Source organism: Nothobranchius furzeri, chromosome 8, assembly GCF_043380555.1.
Source record: "Nothobranchius furzeri strain GRZ-AD chromosome 8, NfurGRZ-RIMD1, whole genome shotgun sequence".
NCBI lineage: Eukaryota > Metazoa > Chordata > Actinopteri > Cyprinodontiformes > Nothobranchiidae > Nothobranchius > Nothobranchius furzeri.
In genome coordinates this window covers 48,445,591-48,462,045 of record NC_091748.1, presented here as the reverse complement: position 1 = coordinate 48,462,045, position 16,455 = coordinate 48,445,591, and the positions used below count along the sequence as shown (strand labels likewise).

The 16,455-nt window shown below is 41.8% G+C and overlaps 1 protein-coding gene across 2 annotated transcripts in view; it reads left to right on the top strand.

Annotated features, from left to right (window-relative positions):
- The first annotated feature begins 261 nt into the window (after positions 1-261).
- pip5k1ca (phosphatidylinositol-4-phosphate 5-kinase, type I, gamma a) overlaps positions 262-16,455 on the top strand; it is a 57,024-nt gene continuing 40,830 nt past the window's right edge. For both annotated transcript variants that reach the window (XM_015971639.3, XM_015971638.3), the window contains exon 1: positions 262-524. In XM_015971639.3, coding sequence (XP_015827125.1) covers positions 398-524 — 127 coding nt within the window. In that variant the 5' untranslated portion in view covers positions 262-397. The remainder of the gene's footprint in view (positions 525-16,455) is intronic.

Below are 16,455 nucleotides of genomic sequence, written 5' to 3'. Positions count from 1 at the left end.
TGCAGCGAGCACCACTTGGAGGCCGCTGCTGTTGTCTGCCGCCCCCGCGATTTTCAGCCAATCGTAGTAGAGCCCATCTAGCCAATCAGAGGCAAGAAAGGCGGGATCTTCCTTGGTCACCCTAGAATTCCAAAAAACGCCAGCAGCAGCAGCTCTGTCTGTGTGAATGGCAGCAAGGGCAGGAGGAGCGGAGAGCACAGGAGTGTACTCGCTGCTGCCTTCCTTTCTCGAGGAAACACCGCACTGATGAAGGGAAGGGATCTCAGCTAAGAACTACCACACATTCCTTCATTTGACACGTTCAACAGCATCTCTCTCGTTCCTTCTGCTGGGACTTCACCCTCACGGTGGGTCATTCAATCGGGGGGACTTGCCTGTCTTTCCTCCGGAAAGCTGAATGGAAGCCGAGGGAGCTGTCGGGCTGTCGGAGGCCAGGGAAGGTAGCCCGCTGTCCGGGGCCGCAGCATCCGATGATGCGGAGACGGTTGTGGGGGTTGGCTACGGGATGGACGCAGCGGACATGGGTAATTTCTGACGTATTCTTTTAGTCCTCGTATATATACATATGTCGGTTCAGTTTTTTTCTGTTTTAGTTTTTTTGTACTATGACCAGAAAGTCCCTACTCATCTCTACACGAAGGAACTGGTAAGCTATGCTAGTAGCTAGCTGATCCTGAGCAGTTGAAGTTATGGACATACAGTAATTACAATTGTTGTGTAAATATTTGCAGTTTTATACAAAAATACAGCCCACCATAGAAAGAACAGACCTTTTGTATTAATATTAGCAGGCTGAGATAAAGCCAGGGTTGTAGCAGAGACGTCACATCACCTCCACATAAGAACAGCTATACAGGTAAACATTTTTCTGTTTTGGACACATTTTGCTTCCTCTCGTCAGCAGAAAACACTTGCTTCATTCAGTATTTCTTCAAAAAAAAAAAAGATAATCATTTAATGTTTCTGTGCCAGAAAAATCCAATTTAAAGAAAATCGACAACAACAAAAAAGGAAAATCTAAACCAGTTTGTTGGAGGCAGGTAGACATGCTCCCAAAATGTTTTTATGTTTTATTTTTCCAAGTGTATATTTGTTTAAACGAATAAACATGTATGGGAGATTCATAGTACCAGTACCCTTGGGCAAATACATAGAATTAACGAAGAAAAAGTTTATTATATGTGTCTTTATTTTATTTTAACATACCCAGTGATCTATGTTGGTGGGTGATAGAATGCTGACCAGATATACATCTTCTTACTAAAATAGGTGTTTTGTTTGGTTTATACTTTAATCATTATGTGAATTTGACATCAGATTTTTTTCATTAGGGAATGGGGGACGAGACATTAGTTAGGCTGCTTAGTTGCACCTGTTAACTTTTTAGTTATTGACATCGGTCAGTGGGAGTGTCAGGTAACCTTATGAGAGGTGAAGTGTGATGAGGTCTGTTTGCACTCTTTCTTATCCAACAGTAGCTTTGATGACACTAACTTGTTGTAATGTGAGACGGTCACATTATGGCTGAATGTTGTGTAACATAATGAAGTATTTATTTTAAAGTAAAATGCATCAGTTAATTGTTTATTTTGAGAGGAGCTCAGCACATTTACACTGATCAAACAAACTGTCCAGTGATGGGGATTTTGACAGTGCTAAAAAAGTAAAAATGGACTCCAGACGCCTTTCACTGCATGTGTTTTATTTTATTTTTTGCAATCTTGCTGGACCATATCTCAATCACCTTGTTTAATTTCACAAGTGTGTGCTTGCTCAACCATTTCCTCTTCTCATACGCAATGGGAAACAGGCATTGTGGGGAAGAATGGTGTTAAACATGCATTATTAAACAGAGCTTTATTGAGTCTAGTTTAAATATGGAAACAGGTCTTTTGTTTGAGCTGGCTTGGGTAGATCTCTGATGTAAGTCAAGGAACTAAAATGAGTTTGATGCAGCTTTGCTGCAATTGCAAGTAGATCGGTGTGACTGAGTAACCTAGTCTGTGTCTGTACTTTGTGAAAAAACCCCAACAATTATTGCAAATTAGTAATTAATAATAAAGTTTTATTTATAAAACATTTTTCTCTAAAGGGTTTTTGTCACTTAGACACACCCTTTTAAATGTATATCTTCCCACTTCATCATCTGCAATGCATAAATTTAGTGCTGGTAATGCTATTGTAGAAAAAAATGTTCTAGAACCACTTTAAAGCTGCTATGGTGAATCTACAGAACAAGCTAGGATTTGAACAAAAACGCTCACTCCTCCCCTCAGGTATCTTCCCTGAGATGCTTCTGTGGGAACTAGAGATCCACAATGCCAGAGGAAACGAGATAGTGCCAAACACCAGTCGCTATTTTCTATGTCCAAACATCTTTTGTTGTCCATGACTTCAAATTGTGTTTTTCTTTTTGGGACTCAGGTAATTTGTCCTAAAGTTGAAGTGGTAGCAGTCGGCTGTTTCTCCTCTGATATTATTGAGCCATGAACCTTTCACACCAGTGGTGTTCTGTTGCTTAATACGCCAGTGTGTTATGAGTGGAGGACCCAGGGAGGTGCAGAAGTGTGGTGTTATGGCAAGATGGACAACCAGATGATCCAATAGTAGCTTTCAGTCCAAGACCAACCATTAGTGGAGGTCTTTAGACAAATGCGGGAGAACCACTGCATTATTTTATTTTTGTTACTTTTAATCTCCACAATAGGGCTAGGGCAATATGACCTAAAATCCATATCACGATATATTGAGGAGTTAACTTCAATTACAATGAATAGACAATAACTTCATGTATGCGCTTTAACAAAATTTGCCCACTAGATGGCGCTGTCAAGCGTATAAAGCCTGGGGCACACCGGGGAAGTGAAACGGAAGCTAACATATCAAGCTAACGTTATCTTAAACATTTTATTTACCTACCGGAGCTGCTCTGTTTACAACTCGCTCGCAGCGACCGATGACATAACGCTCTTGTACATGCGCAGCTGTCTAGGCAAGTTCTTGTTGTGAAGGACGGGTACCGAAACGAGGCACCGTTTCAAATGAAGTGAATCGGTGCTTGGTCGGTACTGTGGAATTCGGTCGGTACCTTAAAAGTACCGAATTCGGTACCCATCCCTACCAACCTACACACTTTTCTTCATTTGTTTATTACCAAAGTTATTGACATGCGAAAAATTATCAGAATTTTTGACAACGATACATTTTCTACATATCGCCTAGTGCTACTCCGCAACATATTTATATTTGTACTATGTTAGAACGTTGTTAAGAGGCATGAAAAGAAATTGTTAAGCTAATTGTTTTCAAAATTTGCCATAGCAGCTTTAAATCAAATTGTGGTTAACCTTGGTTAACAATATGTTTGCTTCATTCATTGCTATGTGAGCTGTTATAGCAGCTGTCAAATTCATAAAGAAGATTATCACTGGTGATCACCTTGAATGGAGTTGACCCTAAAAACAATGCCAATGAACATGTAGGAAATACTTTCTGAAAAATTCATTAAATTCCATCTAATTCGTCAGATGTTTTGCTGTCTCACTCAGGCAAAAACATTATCGCATCCACTGATCTGTGGCGAGTGGTAATTTTGTGGTACAACTTATTTTTCTATACACTTGAAATCATTGCTTTAGTAGTGATTACATTCCTTTAAACTAAAACACCAGAATAGTAAAAATGCCAGTAAATGAGACTTACAGAGCAAATTGCAGGTAACATTTTTAAATTTTCATGTAAAATGCTGTCTAAAAAATACTATTTGAAACACTTATTGTGGGTCTTCTGTTTAACAATATATAATGGGCCCTTATTTAGAGTAAAAAGTGGTCTTTTTCACTAAAGCTTCTAAAAATGCTTTTTTTAAAAAGTCTTAGCCTCTGACATAAAGAGAGGGAGTTATTAGCTAGTCCTGCCTGAAGCTCAGTGTGGCCAGTAGGTAGTTTTTGGGAAGAGAGGTCGTGTTCTGGAGTCAGTGTCTGTAATCACTAGTTTTGGATTGCATTCGTTTTTCCTAAAAAGGGTAAACTATTGTGTTTGTGAAGGCTGCACAAACCAGCATGTCTGAACATCGAATCCACGGATTTCTAAATAAGAGAATGAATGGCACTATCTTCCATTCCTGATGCATTCTGGACAGCTGAAAAGACCAGAGAAGAAAAGTTTGTGGTGTACACTTCAGACTAGAGGATTACAATCCCAGTGATATGATGATGATAGTTCAACATGCCTCCCATCCTCGAGAGCCCCATGGCAGAGTTTTGAAAAATACCAGCTAGCTCCCAGAGTCCAGATTAGTGTTGGAACAAGGTCAGGGAGGTCCACGCTGAGCTCAAGAAGAAGATGAGGAACTTTTAAAAATCCCTAGCAGGCCAGAGAAGCTGTTTTCTGGGTCGGACCCAGGTCTGAACCGCCTGCCCTGGAAAGGATGACAGACGTCTCTCCCTCTCTTTAAAGTGCTAAGCTATGTTACATGAATGGATATTAACGAGTATAAAGCAGATGGCAAACACTAATTATAGTTTATTGTCAAGAATCAATATTATATTACCTGACAAATACTAGGGCTGGGGGTAAACGATTATTTTTAAAACGATTATTCTGACGATTATTTTATCGACTAATGATTATTTTTCTATTGCAGAATTAACAAAAACCAGAAAATCTCAAATAAATTCCTCAAAAAAATTGATAAATTCTTACTGTAAGAGAATAAACACTACGGGCCTTCCATTTTGTATAACACTGCTTTTATTGTGTTGCGGTTGGTTATGTTCTGGTGATGTGTAGAACTTGGGAGTGCAGGCTGCTGCCTGAGAGGTGGTAGAAGATGGAGTGTCTCCATGCTGCTTTGTTTTGGTCACTTATGTGCGTGAGGCGAGTGGTCTTACGGGTTAAACCAAACTCAAGGTGATATTTTACACTAAACCGAAAACCCACAACACTCTAAATGTAATAAAAGGGAGATCTACACCACAAAAAAAGATGAACTCTAAACCAAAACGTAACAGCTTATCCAAACGCAAGAAGCTGTTAGCGAAGATCCTAACAGTAGCTTTACCAACGTTAAGTTCAAGTTACCAAGTTTAAATAAACCAAAACCACCCAGCAGTAAACAGACCAGCACGGAGGAGAGACTGCTACCACCAAAATAGCTCTCCTAATGTCTGAAAGAAGCTCCTTTAGGAAGAGAGAAATGCTCCCGGTGATGTTCTACATCTGCGGTAGAGACGAAGCAGCGCATCTGACCCCGGAAGTTGTTGTCCGTTGCCGGGAGACGAAGGCGGGCAAAACAGGAAAATAATCTAGTGGTGGACGGACGTTGTTCCGGGTCTTCGGTATTTGGCGGAGATGTTAGTGAAGGCGGAGAAGAGGGCGAACTAGAGGAAACACAGGCAGATTCCTCCTCTATTTACAAACTCCTGGGGATGCAACAAGTGGGCGCGGTGCGTCGACTTCCGGATCTGACGTCGACAAATTTTTAGAATCGAGCCGTCGACGTCGTCGAGGCTTCGCTACAGCCCTAACAAATACTACTTTTAATTGTCTGGTACATGACAGTATCTGTACAATATTGTGATGTTAGCACACGGGTTTAAGCTAGCTAGCATTATTCATTCACCAAGACAAATGAATCTCACCAAAATGACTCCCAAAGCCTAAATAATTTTTGTAAGTGTACATTTTTATTTTGAACGAGTTCCTGTTACGTTTCTGTAAACATTTGTTCAAAGGAGGCTCTAACCTGCAATATGCTCTTTAAAGCTACTGTAGACCCTCTATGAAAAACATGTCAGACAGATTAATCCTGGCCTCACATGCACAGTTACTGTGTTAGCAACTTTGAATCTGCTAATGATGAAGAGTTGTTTTTATAAATGTTGATGAAACATGCTTGCTGTTTTTATATTACCCCAAATAAGACAACATTTACATTAGACCTAGTTCTTAGACCTGTATTCTGTTAAAACATTGATTGTTGCGGCGTGTGATCTCTCATTTGACAAAGGTTTGTAGGCCAAGCTAGTTTGTGTGATAAGCCCTGCAGCATGGAGGGGTAGGTGTGAATTACAGTGTAATCCTCACACGTCTGTCCCTGAAGCGCTAAAGGGAAAGTCCACTAAAAGGGGGATCGATTTGTAATTTATTTATTGGAATGAATGGGAGAGTCAGCCGCAGTGTCACGACTGGTTCTGGTTTCGTTAACGTCAGATCCTACGCGTGTGGAATTGTGAGTTGTGCTAAATGTGTGACGACAAAGCTGTGTGGGAGTCACAGCTGGCTGTTTAAGAGCTCTATGAAGCTTCTCCGTAAGGCGGTTGTAATATGCCCCACGAGTCTTCTTCCAGCATGACAACATTAATCTCATACATCCCACCCTCCCCTCTCACCTTCAGCCTTGGATACTCTCTCCTTTCTGCCTCCTTCTCAGCCCAGATACAATATCGGCTCAGCCTCTTGTTTCTCACTACTCATCAGTCCTCCTCCCCCTGTCTGTTTTCCTCCCTTCTCCTCTTTAGGCATGGCCTGTTAGAGATGCTGACGGCAGCACAAAGAGCAGGTTGCCTGCCTCCTGTGGAATCTACCATCCATATTTCTGCATTTTCCCTTTAGGACTCCCTCTGCAGGCCCCTTTTTTCTAGGCGGTCCTTTATTTTTTATTTATTTTCTGCCAGCTGTGATGTCATAACATTTGACGTAGGCGATTACGCAGTTGTGTTCACGTGCTGATGCGTTTTGTCTGGGGCGATCTATTTTAGACTGCCAACACAGAGAGGCAGGACCAATGGAGCTGTGTCCTTGTGCTTGCCTGTATTTTATAGATTAGCGATGAGGAGGAAAAGGCAGAAAGAAAATGAGACCTAAACCTCTAACTGTATTTCTTCTGTTATGGTGACTTTGCAGTGATAAAAGTCCCCTGTTGTGGCCTAGGCTCAGTTTCACTTATATAGAAGTCTGCAGTGTCATGATGCCCTGACCACCCTTGAAGGGAAATAAAGCACAGGCCTGCTGTTTTCAATTAGGAGAGTTGCGTGCCCACTCTGCAACTGGTTATTATTTTATAAGCAGCACCTGGGGCATGAGCACAGAAAAAAGCATGAAGCCATTAGTCTTATCTGAACCACCCACATGAAATTAGTAGTGACCATTTTCAACCAAGAAGGAACTGAACAATGCCCCAGTTCCCAAGGATACATAAAACTTCTGAGCTTTTAAACCAGCCCATATTATCTGTATTTTAAATTTGGATTACTCTTTCTTTAAAAGGTTACTAAGGACTGTTTGACTTACTCTATAAAAAGATTATAAAATAAAGTTATTATCTTAGTTTAGAGGTGAAACCAACGGTTTGAAAAACAGCCTCAACTGGGACCATTGCCTGTCTTGATAAGAGATTTCTTTCCCTCAAATCCCAAAAATCGTCTTTTTCCAGATGTTCTAAAACAACTTGTTATAAAACCAACAACAAATTGAATATTTATGGTTTGCCAACCTATGAGCCAAAAATACAAGCTGTTTCAAGACTCTCAAGACACCAAATTGCAGTGATCTCCATGTCATGGATCAAATGAAGTACCAGAAACACCAGAACCATGCTGTCCTAGTTTCACACAACTCTTAAGTTGAATCATGGTAGAGGCTTGCTTACACGACAATACAAAGCAGAAGATAAAGATGCTTCAGGGAACATTCACACGTTGGTAGTGATGAGCTACAATGTAGGCACAGCTGCCCTGGGGTGTGCTGACACAGGTGAGGCTGCCAAGCACATGCGCCACCAGTCCCTCCGATCGCCACCAGCAAGCAATGTGGGTTAAGTGTCTTGCCCAAGGACACAACAGCAGCATTCTCTGCTGGGTGTCAGAATCAGAAGGGTTTTATTCCCATTTTTGCGAGAAATCACAACTTAGGAAATTGCTGTAGTACTTGGTGCAAAATGAAAGATAAAAATAAGAGATAAGCAAATATAGGATGTAGTAATATAAACATGATAAAATAATAATATAAAGTGGCAAAACTTAGAGAAATGGCTACTATACAAGACAGCGTAGGTACTGATCAGAGCAGATCAGTTCTGGTGCAAACGCAAGACTGGGTCATGTGACTGAAACCAAGCAACTGGAGTGGGCAGTCCTAGAATGTTCATTCATGAGTCCAACAGCAGGGGCGAAGAAACTGTTCTTTTGGTGAGAGGTTCTGGTCTTAATGTATATGAGCATCATGCCAGATGGGAGCGAGTCAAAAAGACTGTCCAGGGTGACACAGGTCAGCTGTTTTCTAACCTGCACGCCTCAATGTCGTGGAGGTGTACAGGTCCTGTATGGAGGGGAGTTTGCAGCCAATGACCTTCTCAGCAGAGCGTACAACCCGCTGCATGGGGGTGAGTGGGGATGTGTGCTTCCGAAAGTCCAGAACAATCTCCGCTGTCAGGGTCAATCCTACAGCTTTCAGTTTACTGGACAACCCACTCTGGGCTACTACTGCCCCCAAAGGTTATCCGATGTCATAAGTCTCTGTGCATCCTGAAGCTAGTTTTTGAATCCATTGGTGGGATTTGGCCATAGATGCTCATTGGTCTTGTTACTGAGGCACTTAGCACTTACTTTAGTGGCATTTTACTTATTAAACAGGTGTACTTAAGGGAAAAAGAAAGAAAGCTCAACTCTCAGTGCAGCTTTTGCACTTTATAACATCTATCATAATTCATTGTTATGTTAAAATGGAGGGTTTCCCTCCACTAGCTTCTTTTTTCCACAGAATGCAGAAGCACCCAGTGAGGCATCTAATGAAAACTTTAAATCTGAAATAGGACCCAGAATTTCTTCAAGTTTCACTCATCACTGAATCTCATCCTGAATCTTAAATATCAGAACTGCAAGGGTACTTTTCCTTATTTTGCCTAAAAAGTATGTTCCACCTCTCTCTGGAAGACCTTACATATATAAAGAGATGCCCATGTGTTTGCTTTAGATTGTGACTATTTTCACATAGTTTCGTGTTACATGTTTTCTGATGAGCTGGAGGCTGGTAAAAAATTGTTCTGCAGTCAGATTGCAACACGTTCATCTCCAGGAATACATGGACATGTGATTATTGAATTCAATGAAGTCTGGCAGTGGTTTGAGTTGAGGACTAATTTTCTCTCAGGGTTTGAAGTGAATCCACAGTTGCAGGCAGGGTTATCGTCTGCTTTGTATTTTCCAGCAGGCCGATGCTGCTGCTGGTTAATCACAAGTACCATGCATGCTGCAGTCTCACTATGCATGAATGGAAAGAGCAGCTTTCTGAGTGATATACAAATGGTGCACAACTTGCTGAGGAACCAAAAGCAGCCTCATCTCCATCCTTTTTGTATGAAGATGGCTGCCTTCAGAGGTGGTTTTACATGCATTTTGTTAAAGATAAACACATGAAGATGCAGAAAAATACATGTTTTGTTATCATTACATCGTGTGTCCAGCTCATGAAGCTGTGTTTTGTTTGCTCCACATTGTTTCTGCTGTTGTGTAATCAAATGCATAGGTGTGCGTAGTGGTCGAGCAGAGAAAACATCCCTGCAATATAAAAGACATTTCCTTGGGTGTGTGTGGGTGTTTCTGCAGCTGCGACACACACAGAACGAGTGGTGACCTGAACTGTTGTGTAACTGTTTTGCTTTTGTAGTTAGAGCAGATTATCTTCTACTGAGTCACCCCGACTGGACAAGGCGCTGCCCTCAGCAGTAACAGAAGGAGCGAGGCTGATCAACACCCTCTTCATTCCCATCATGCTCCTCTCCTCTAAAGCCAGCAAAAGGACATAAGCTTTCGCTGTATTTTGAGGATCATCTCGGATCACTAAATGTTCTGATCCGAGATCTCAGTAATGGGAATCATACTTACATTGCATACATTTTTAAGCCCTGTTTTTCTGTGTCATTTTTCCTGTGACTGATTTTAATTTTCCCAGAAACCGCAGAGCCGCACGTCAACTTGACGTGTTTCTCCATCAACAGATGAGACAAAAACAACTATTCTAGTGATTGTAGTTAAATCTCTGCACACAAAGTTGTCCTTAATTTATTTATTTTTTTGCTGGTATTTTTATCGTTTATTTCAGGCCACACATCGACCTTCTCTGCAGACAGGCATCAGGTTCACCAGCACACATATAAATGTCCATCAGTAGCGTTTTGTTGTTCTCGTGTGATGGATCCTGTGATGTGATTGGACCTGCTGTTGTTATCACCAGAATTGGTCAGGCTGCAACGTTCCTCTTACATAAATACCGCTCTTTCTCTCAACATCTCCTAAAATCTCCATTTCAAAGACCCCTGAGCTTTCAGGAAAAATTACACTTTCATACCCACCACTTTCATTAGTTCTATCCACAGTGTGAAATGAATACATAACCCCGTGGGCTTCTTTAGGCCTGCTGTGGTATTTTGTGAGTCATCAGCTTTTGTCACTAAATGCAGAGCCCGTCATTTTAGTCCTATCTTGCTCAATTTGAATGTCAAAGTAATTGGTGTGGCAGGAATGCTCATCGTTTCAACTAGTAGAAGCTAACTTTTAGCATTAGCAACTCCACAACATGGCAAAGTCCTTCAGGCTTGTGTTATTTGTTGAGATAAAACATCAGCCTTGCAGAGAAAACGGAGTCAGTGGAAGAGTTGCATTGCTGTTAGCCAATCAGAGGCGAGATGTACAAATATCAGGAAATAATCTGCCATTGTGTGAATCTACATCTCCACTGGCTGAAATCTCCATGCTGAAACAGGCACACTGGAGCTTTTTTCTCCAGAGCATGACTTGCAAGGCATTTAATGCTACTAGAGACCACTGCAAATGTATTACAATATGAGTGAATGAGTTCTTTCGTGCTTTTTTTCTTTCATTCTGATTAGAATAAATTAGAGATGTAAGAAAATATCACTGAAATATTGCAATACGTTGTGTTATGATACTGAATCATTATTTAAAAGCAGTTTATCGATATCGACAGCAGTTTTCACTGTCTTCATTCTGATGGAACAACAAGATCTCCCAACCTAAGTCACACAAATCTACTTCTGGACCATGGGTCCCCAGAAGAACAAAAAAAAAGAATGCAAGTCAATGGGACTAAAAACAGCTGTAAGTTTATCTCGTCTTCTTCCGCCTATCCGGGTCTCGGGGGCAGCATCTCAACTTGGGAGTTCCAGACCGTCCTCTCCCCGGCCACCTCCACTAGCTCCTCCGGTGAGACCCCAAGGCGTTCCTGGGCCAGTTTGGAGATGTACTTTCTCCAACGTGTCCTGGGATGATCAGGGCGCCTCCTGCCAGCAGGACATGCCTGAAACACCTCCCTGGGGAGGCATCCAGGAGGCGTCCTGACAAAATACCCAAACCATCTCAATTGACTCGTCTCGATATGGAGGAGCAGCAGCTCTACTCCAAGTCTCTCCCTAATGTCCAAGCTCCTCACCCTATCCCTAAGGCTGAGCCCAGCCACCCGACAGAGAAAACTTATTTCGGCCGCTTGTATCTGCGATCTTGTTCTTTCGGTCATTACCCAAAGCTCATAACCATAGGTGAGGACTGGTTGGTAAATCGAGAGCTTTGCTTTCTGGCCCAGTTCCTTCTTCACCACAACAGACCGGTTTAGCGTCCGCATCACTGCAGACACTGCCCCAATCTGCCTGTCGGTCTCCCGCTCCCTTCTTCCCTCACTCGTGAACAAGACCCCAAGATATTTAACTCCTCCACTTGAGGCAGGACCTCTCTCCCGACCCGGAGTTGGCAAGCTGTCCTTTTCCGCTCAAAGCTTTAAGTTCAGCAAACTTGAAATCCTCTCTTCAGGAGGAAAGAACCACCATAAATCTGGCCATGTGGTAGGTAGCAGCTACGCTAGGGGAGAGGAGGTTATGTGGTGGTGATGTCATATATGTGACGTACTGATGTCTGATTTGTAGTCCTGCTAATTACGAACTTTTAAAAGCTGATGAATCTCAAAGTACGTGACTGACATGATCAAAACACACATCATTACTTTTTTATTTAAAATGAAGTACAACATATGTGTGATTCAGGGTGTAAAGCTAAGCAGATTAGAAAATAGCTATTTTAGCCCCGTTGCATTCTTTTTTCCTTCTTCCATGGACCCATGAGTCGACCGGAAAAGGAGGAGACTTATGGCATTTGCACACTAGCATCGGCTCCACTCTGCCTGGACCGGGTTGGGAGTGTTCTCATTTAGGTAACCTTGGATTTTTTCTGCGCGCAGCCAGATGTCTTTTCAGCCCTCTTCCAGAGGCAGTCTGCCTGTAGCCGACCTGGTCCAACCCACCCACTGCTAACTGATTGACTGGCTATAAGTCATGCCTACCATTAGGGAAAATCTCCGATTGGCAGATAGAATCACCCTGCAAGGTTTTCTCGCATGCGCAATTCTGGATACTGCGTAGTTAATGACCCTCTGATTGAAGCTGTTTTTCATTGTCTCTCACTCCTGTGAGGAGCACTCACACACACACACCTTTAATAACAGGCTCCAGACTAGGACTGAAACGATTCCTCGAATACCTCGAATAATTCGAGTACAAAAAATCCTCGAGTCAAATTCTCTGCCTCGAGGCTTCGTTTAATTCATGTTTAATTAATTAATGGCTTTGCATTCACCCGGGGTCATGTTTCACCCGAACCGAAATAAGTGACGCACATACACACACTGCACTGAATGCACACGCAAGTAGCGAATGTAACTTAACTTTCTCTTAAACCATGGCAGACAATGTGGACCCCGGTGGAGTGCGAAAAAGACACAAAATGTCAAAGGTGTGGGACCATTTTTCACATCGTAAGGCAGAAAACGTAGTCCAGTTTAAGAACTGTAAAATGGATTTAGCCTACCACAACACCACATCCTCCAAGCTGCAACCTGACCAGGAAACATCCGCATGTAAATGTCTCTTCTGCAAGCGAACTCGGAGCCTCTACAAGATAATGCATTTTAGCCTGTATTTCTATATATTCTGCGGACACTGTGCAACTTTTTCATTTGTAGCACTCAGTTTCAGCTCACACCATACGTCTGGTAGCAACACGTCAGACTTTAAATGTGCTAAAAATAGCACTTTTTACAACGCGTCTGACTTTTTACTGTGTTGTTATTGATGTCCGTTGTCCCTCGGGATTGCTGCAGGAGGACACAGGTATTTATGAGTGGCGGAGGAAAACGAAAGAAAGTAAATAAATGTTTTGTGATCAGTGTAATTTGACATAACCACGGCAAACATGCTTTCTCGACAATCCTTGTTAGTGTGAGAAAAAAAAGTGTTGAAATTAAAACAGACGTGCGTTAATAGGGAAGTAGCTGGCGAGCCATGTTTGCGTATGCACCGTGAGCGGTTCTGGTGCTGTTTAGGCCGCAGCCGCTCGCATTTGTTTACTGTAAAGTTGAAGTGCTGAAGTTTTGAAAACTAATTTTGAATAAAACTTGAAGAATAACTGGCAATTGTGTGCTCATTTCAAGAGGTCTTTCATATTTTATAACATGCTATTTGATATATTGGTTTACAAACGCAAAAGGGTAATTTATTAGAGTACTCGATTAATCGATAAAATATTCAATAGAGTACTCAATTACAAAAATATTCAATAGTTGCAGCCCTACTCCAGACAAAAGGCTGCTGTGCTGATGGGGCGTGTATCTTTCTTGGTCATCTTTTGTTTACACAATTTACCTCATCAATTTTTACTGGCCCTCCTTTTAAGTTTGCTTGAAACCCAAAATACTCCCAAACTGCAGAAGTCATGTTCTTTTTAGACACCAAGTCAGCTAGTGCGCAAGATGCCATTTTTCTCTTGGCGTGCCGTGTCAGCGCTGTGATCACATTCCTAAACTTTATGGAACGTTTCTAAAATTTGGACAAAACATTTTAAACTATTTAGGTAAAACTGGAAATTCAACCACGCATCCGTTTTATACATGGAATGATCTTTTATTTAGCTTTTTTATTTATTTTTGTTTTTTTAGTCCTCTTACGTGCATTTTTTTCATGACGTATTGGAACTGACACTGTTTCTATTTTTTTGACACTGGCTGTTTATGGTAGTATCGTAATACCGTCCAAACCTAATGTCCGCTCTAAATATTTTGTTTAAATACCTAAAAAAATGATCTTTTTGAGCTGCGTTTTGTAGCTTTCAAGTTGGAGATTTGGATACACCAAACAGAGGTTATATGATAACTTGGTTTGTTACTAGTTGATGTATTTTGAGCTGAGATCAACCAAAGTTTCATCGCAACTTTCCAAGTTTCTTGCAGCTTCTGAACTCGTGTTCTCCGTATGTTTACTTGCAGGAGGATAAATGGTAAAGACCTGCTCCGCCAGAGTGCCGTAATTACAAAGAGCATTTAAAGCCTCTTTCAAAAGCTTAGCATTAGGAAGTTGATGACTCCTTAATTATAAGTGTCACCATCTGAGTAGCTGATTGAGGAGGAAAGGTCACTGTTATGGAATACCTTGTAGCATCATGAATGTCATGTTTTTGACCTAAAGGGCATGATCTGCTGCGTCTGCTCGAGCAGAGACATAAAGTCTCTGACAGGCTAATCTACATGAGATAGTGGCCAAGGTCTTTCATGCACTCATCTGAACTGCTTCACCTCTGTTACAACGAAGGTCGAAGAACTATTTTGATAAATACATAATCAACAACTTTGTTAATTACCAATAATGATGTGAGCCCAGTGTTCAATCAATCTGCGAAATGACAATGTTTATTACTTGATATTATAATCCTGTGATCAGTAGTATTTTACAAGTTATTATAATCTTGGACATTTGCACTAGACACTAATGACACGTAATGCTAAAAGCCACACGACACATTTCCTTTTTTCTGACCCAATCAGAACCTTCGTTTCTGGGGCTGGACGTGTGTTGCAAGCCAATTTGCCAGACTAACTCCACTCTTAGTTAGATCTTTTTAAAATCTCAGGTTTGGCCTGCAGTCAGTGTAGTGGACGTGGCATTAATTGCCAATAAACACCCTTTAACTATGTAGAGAGTTGATTAGCAATCACCAAATTACCCCGGGCTTCTAATTCTGACCAATATACGTTTAAGTAGACACAAGGAAGACTTCAATTACACCAGTACACTCTCTCTCTATTCCTTTGGCTCATGTAAGCCTCAGGTCAAAACAGCTGTTCCTTTATGCTGAGGAAACAGGTAGTTTAACTGTAGCAAAAGGATGGTTTTAATAATAGCATTCAAACCTTTGGGATGGGATACCGGTAATCAGCGCCTCACCTTTCTCGTAGATTACTGACAGAGGAGACCCCCAGAGACCGTGGATTCTTTTTAAGTTCCTCGCAGTGAGAAACGAATTTTATTCCTCACACACATGAAAAAATGAAAATCCCGTCACAGCGGGTCACACAGACAAAAATCAGAAACTCTCTTTCCCCAAGAAGCACAGCTCAACCTTCCCCTCAGTCCATGACTGAGTGACTCTCACTCATCCCATCAAGCTCTCTTCACAAACCCAGTAGCTTCCTTTTATTCACTCTGTCCCCCCTCCCCTCTGCATTCTTCAAGAGGTTGCATCTCCATGGCAACACCACATCCTGCTGCTGGAGCTTAACGTCTGGTCACTTGTTTCCTCTTCTCCTTGCAATTACATCATCTTCTTCGGCAGGCATTGCTGGCTGTCTAGAGTCTGCCCCTCTCGTCTCTCCTTGACCTCTGGTGACCTTAGCCCAACGTTGCCCCTCCTTCTACTCCTCTTCTTCCTCTCTTGGCCTTGGGGAGGAACAGTAAATCTTCTCCTTCATGCTAGTTAGTGGGATTATCGATTTTAAGAGTACATGATCTGTTTTTATAACTATTAGCTGGTGCACCTGGACTTTCTCCAGGATAAGCCTCCTTGCCTCCTCCACTTCTCTGGAGGTCAAAAAATTACCACAGAACCGTGAGACCGAAACAGCTCAGAATATTTATGACCTCAGGGTGAGAAGCACAAGTCTTTGTCAGTAATACACACACACAGTTGTTAAACAAAGGAAGCAGCCAGCATGAATTGGTTTCACAATAACTGAGAATTAATCCAGACCTGATCTTATGTAGTTAGCAAGTCTGGGATCAGTCTCAGTTCATCAGCGTGGTTATCTGTGGTGTTTGTATAAACCCTCTTTTGCATGTCAAATTCTGATTCGCCAGTAAATCAAAATATGACAATTATGAAAACTATCCCACGTCACCTCTTCTTTAGTTCAAGCTTTCTAGAGAAGTCTCGGACCGGCCATCCGGACTTCCTCTTCAGCCATAAAGAACCTGAACAAGCTGGATAAAATCTGTTGCAAGTTACAACTGACCGCAACGGTTCCTTCAGAATAAAAGCTGGATCTCACGACCCCTTCAGGGTCTCGGAGACGCCAGTGATAACCTGTCGTGACCTGGAAGCATTCCAAGACTAGTTTGTCAGC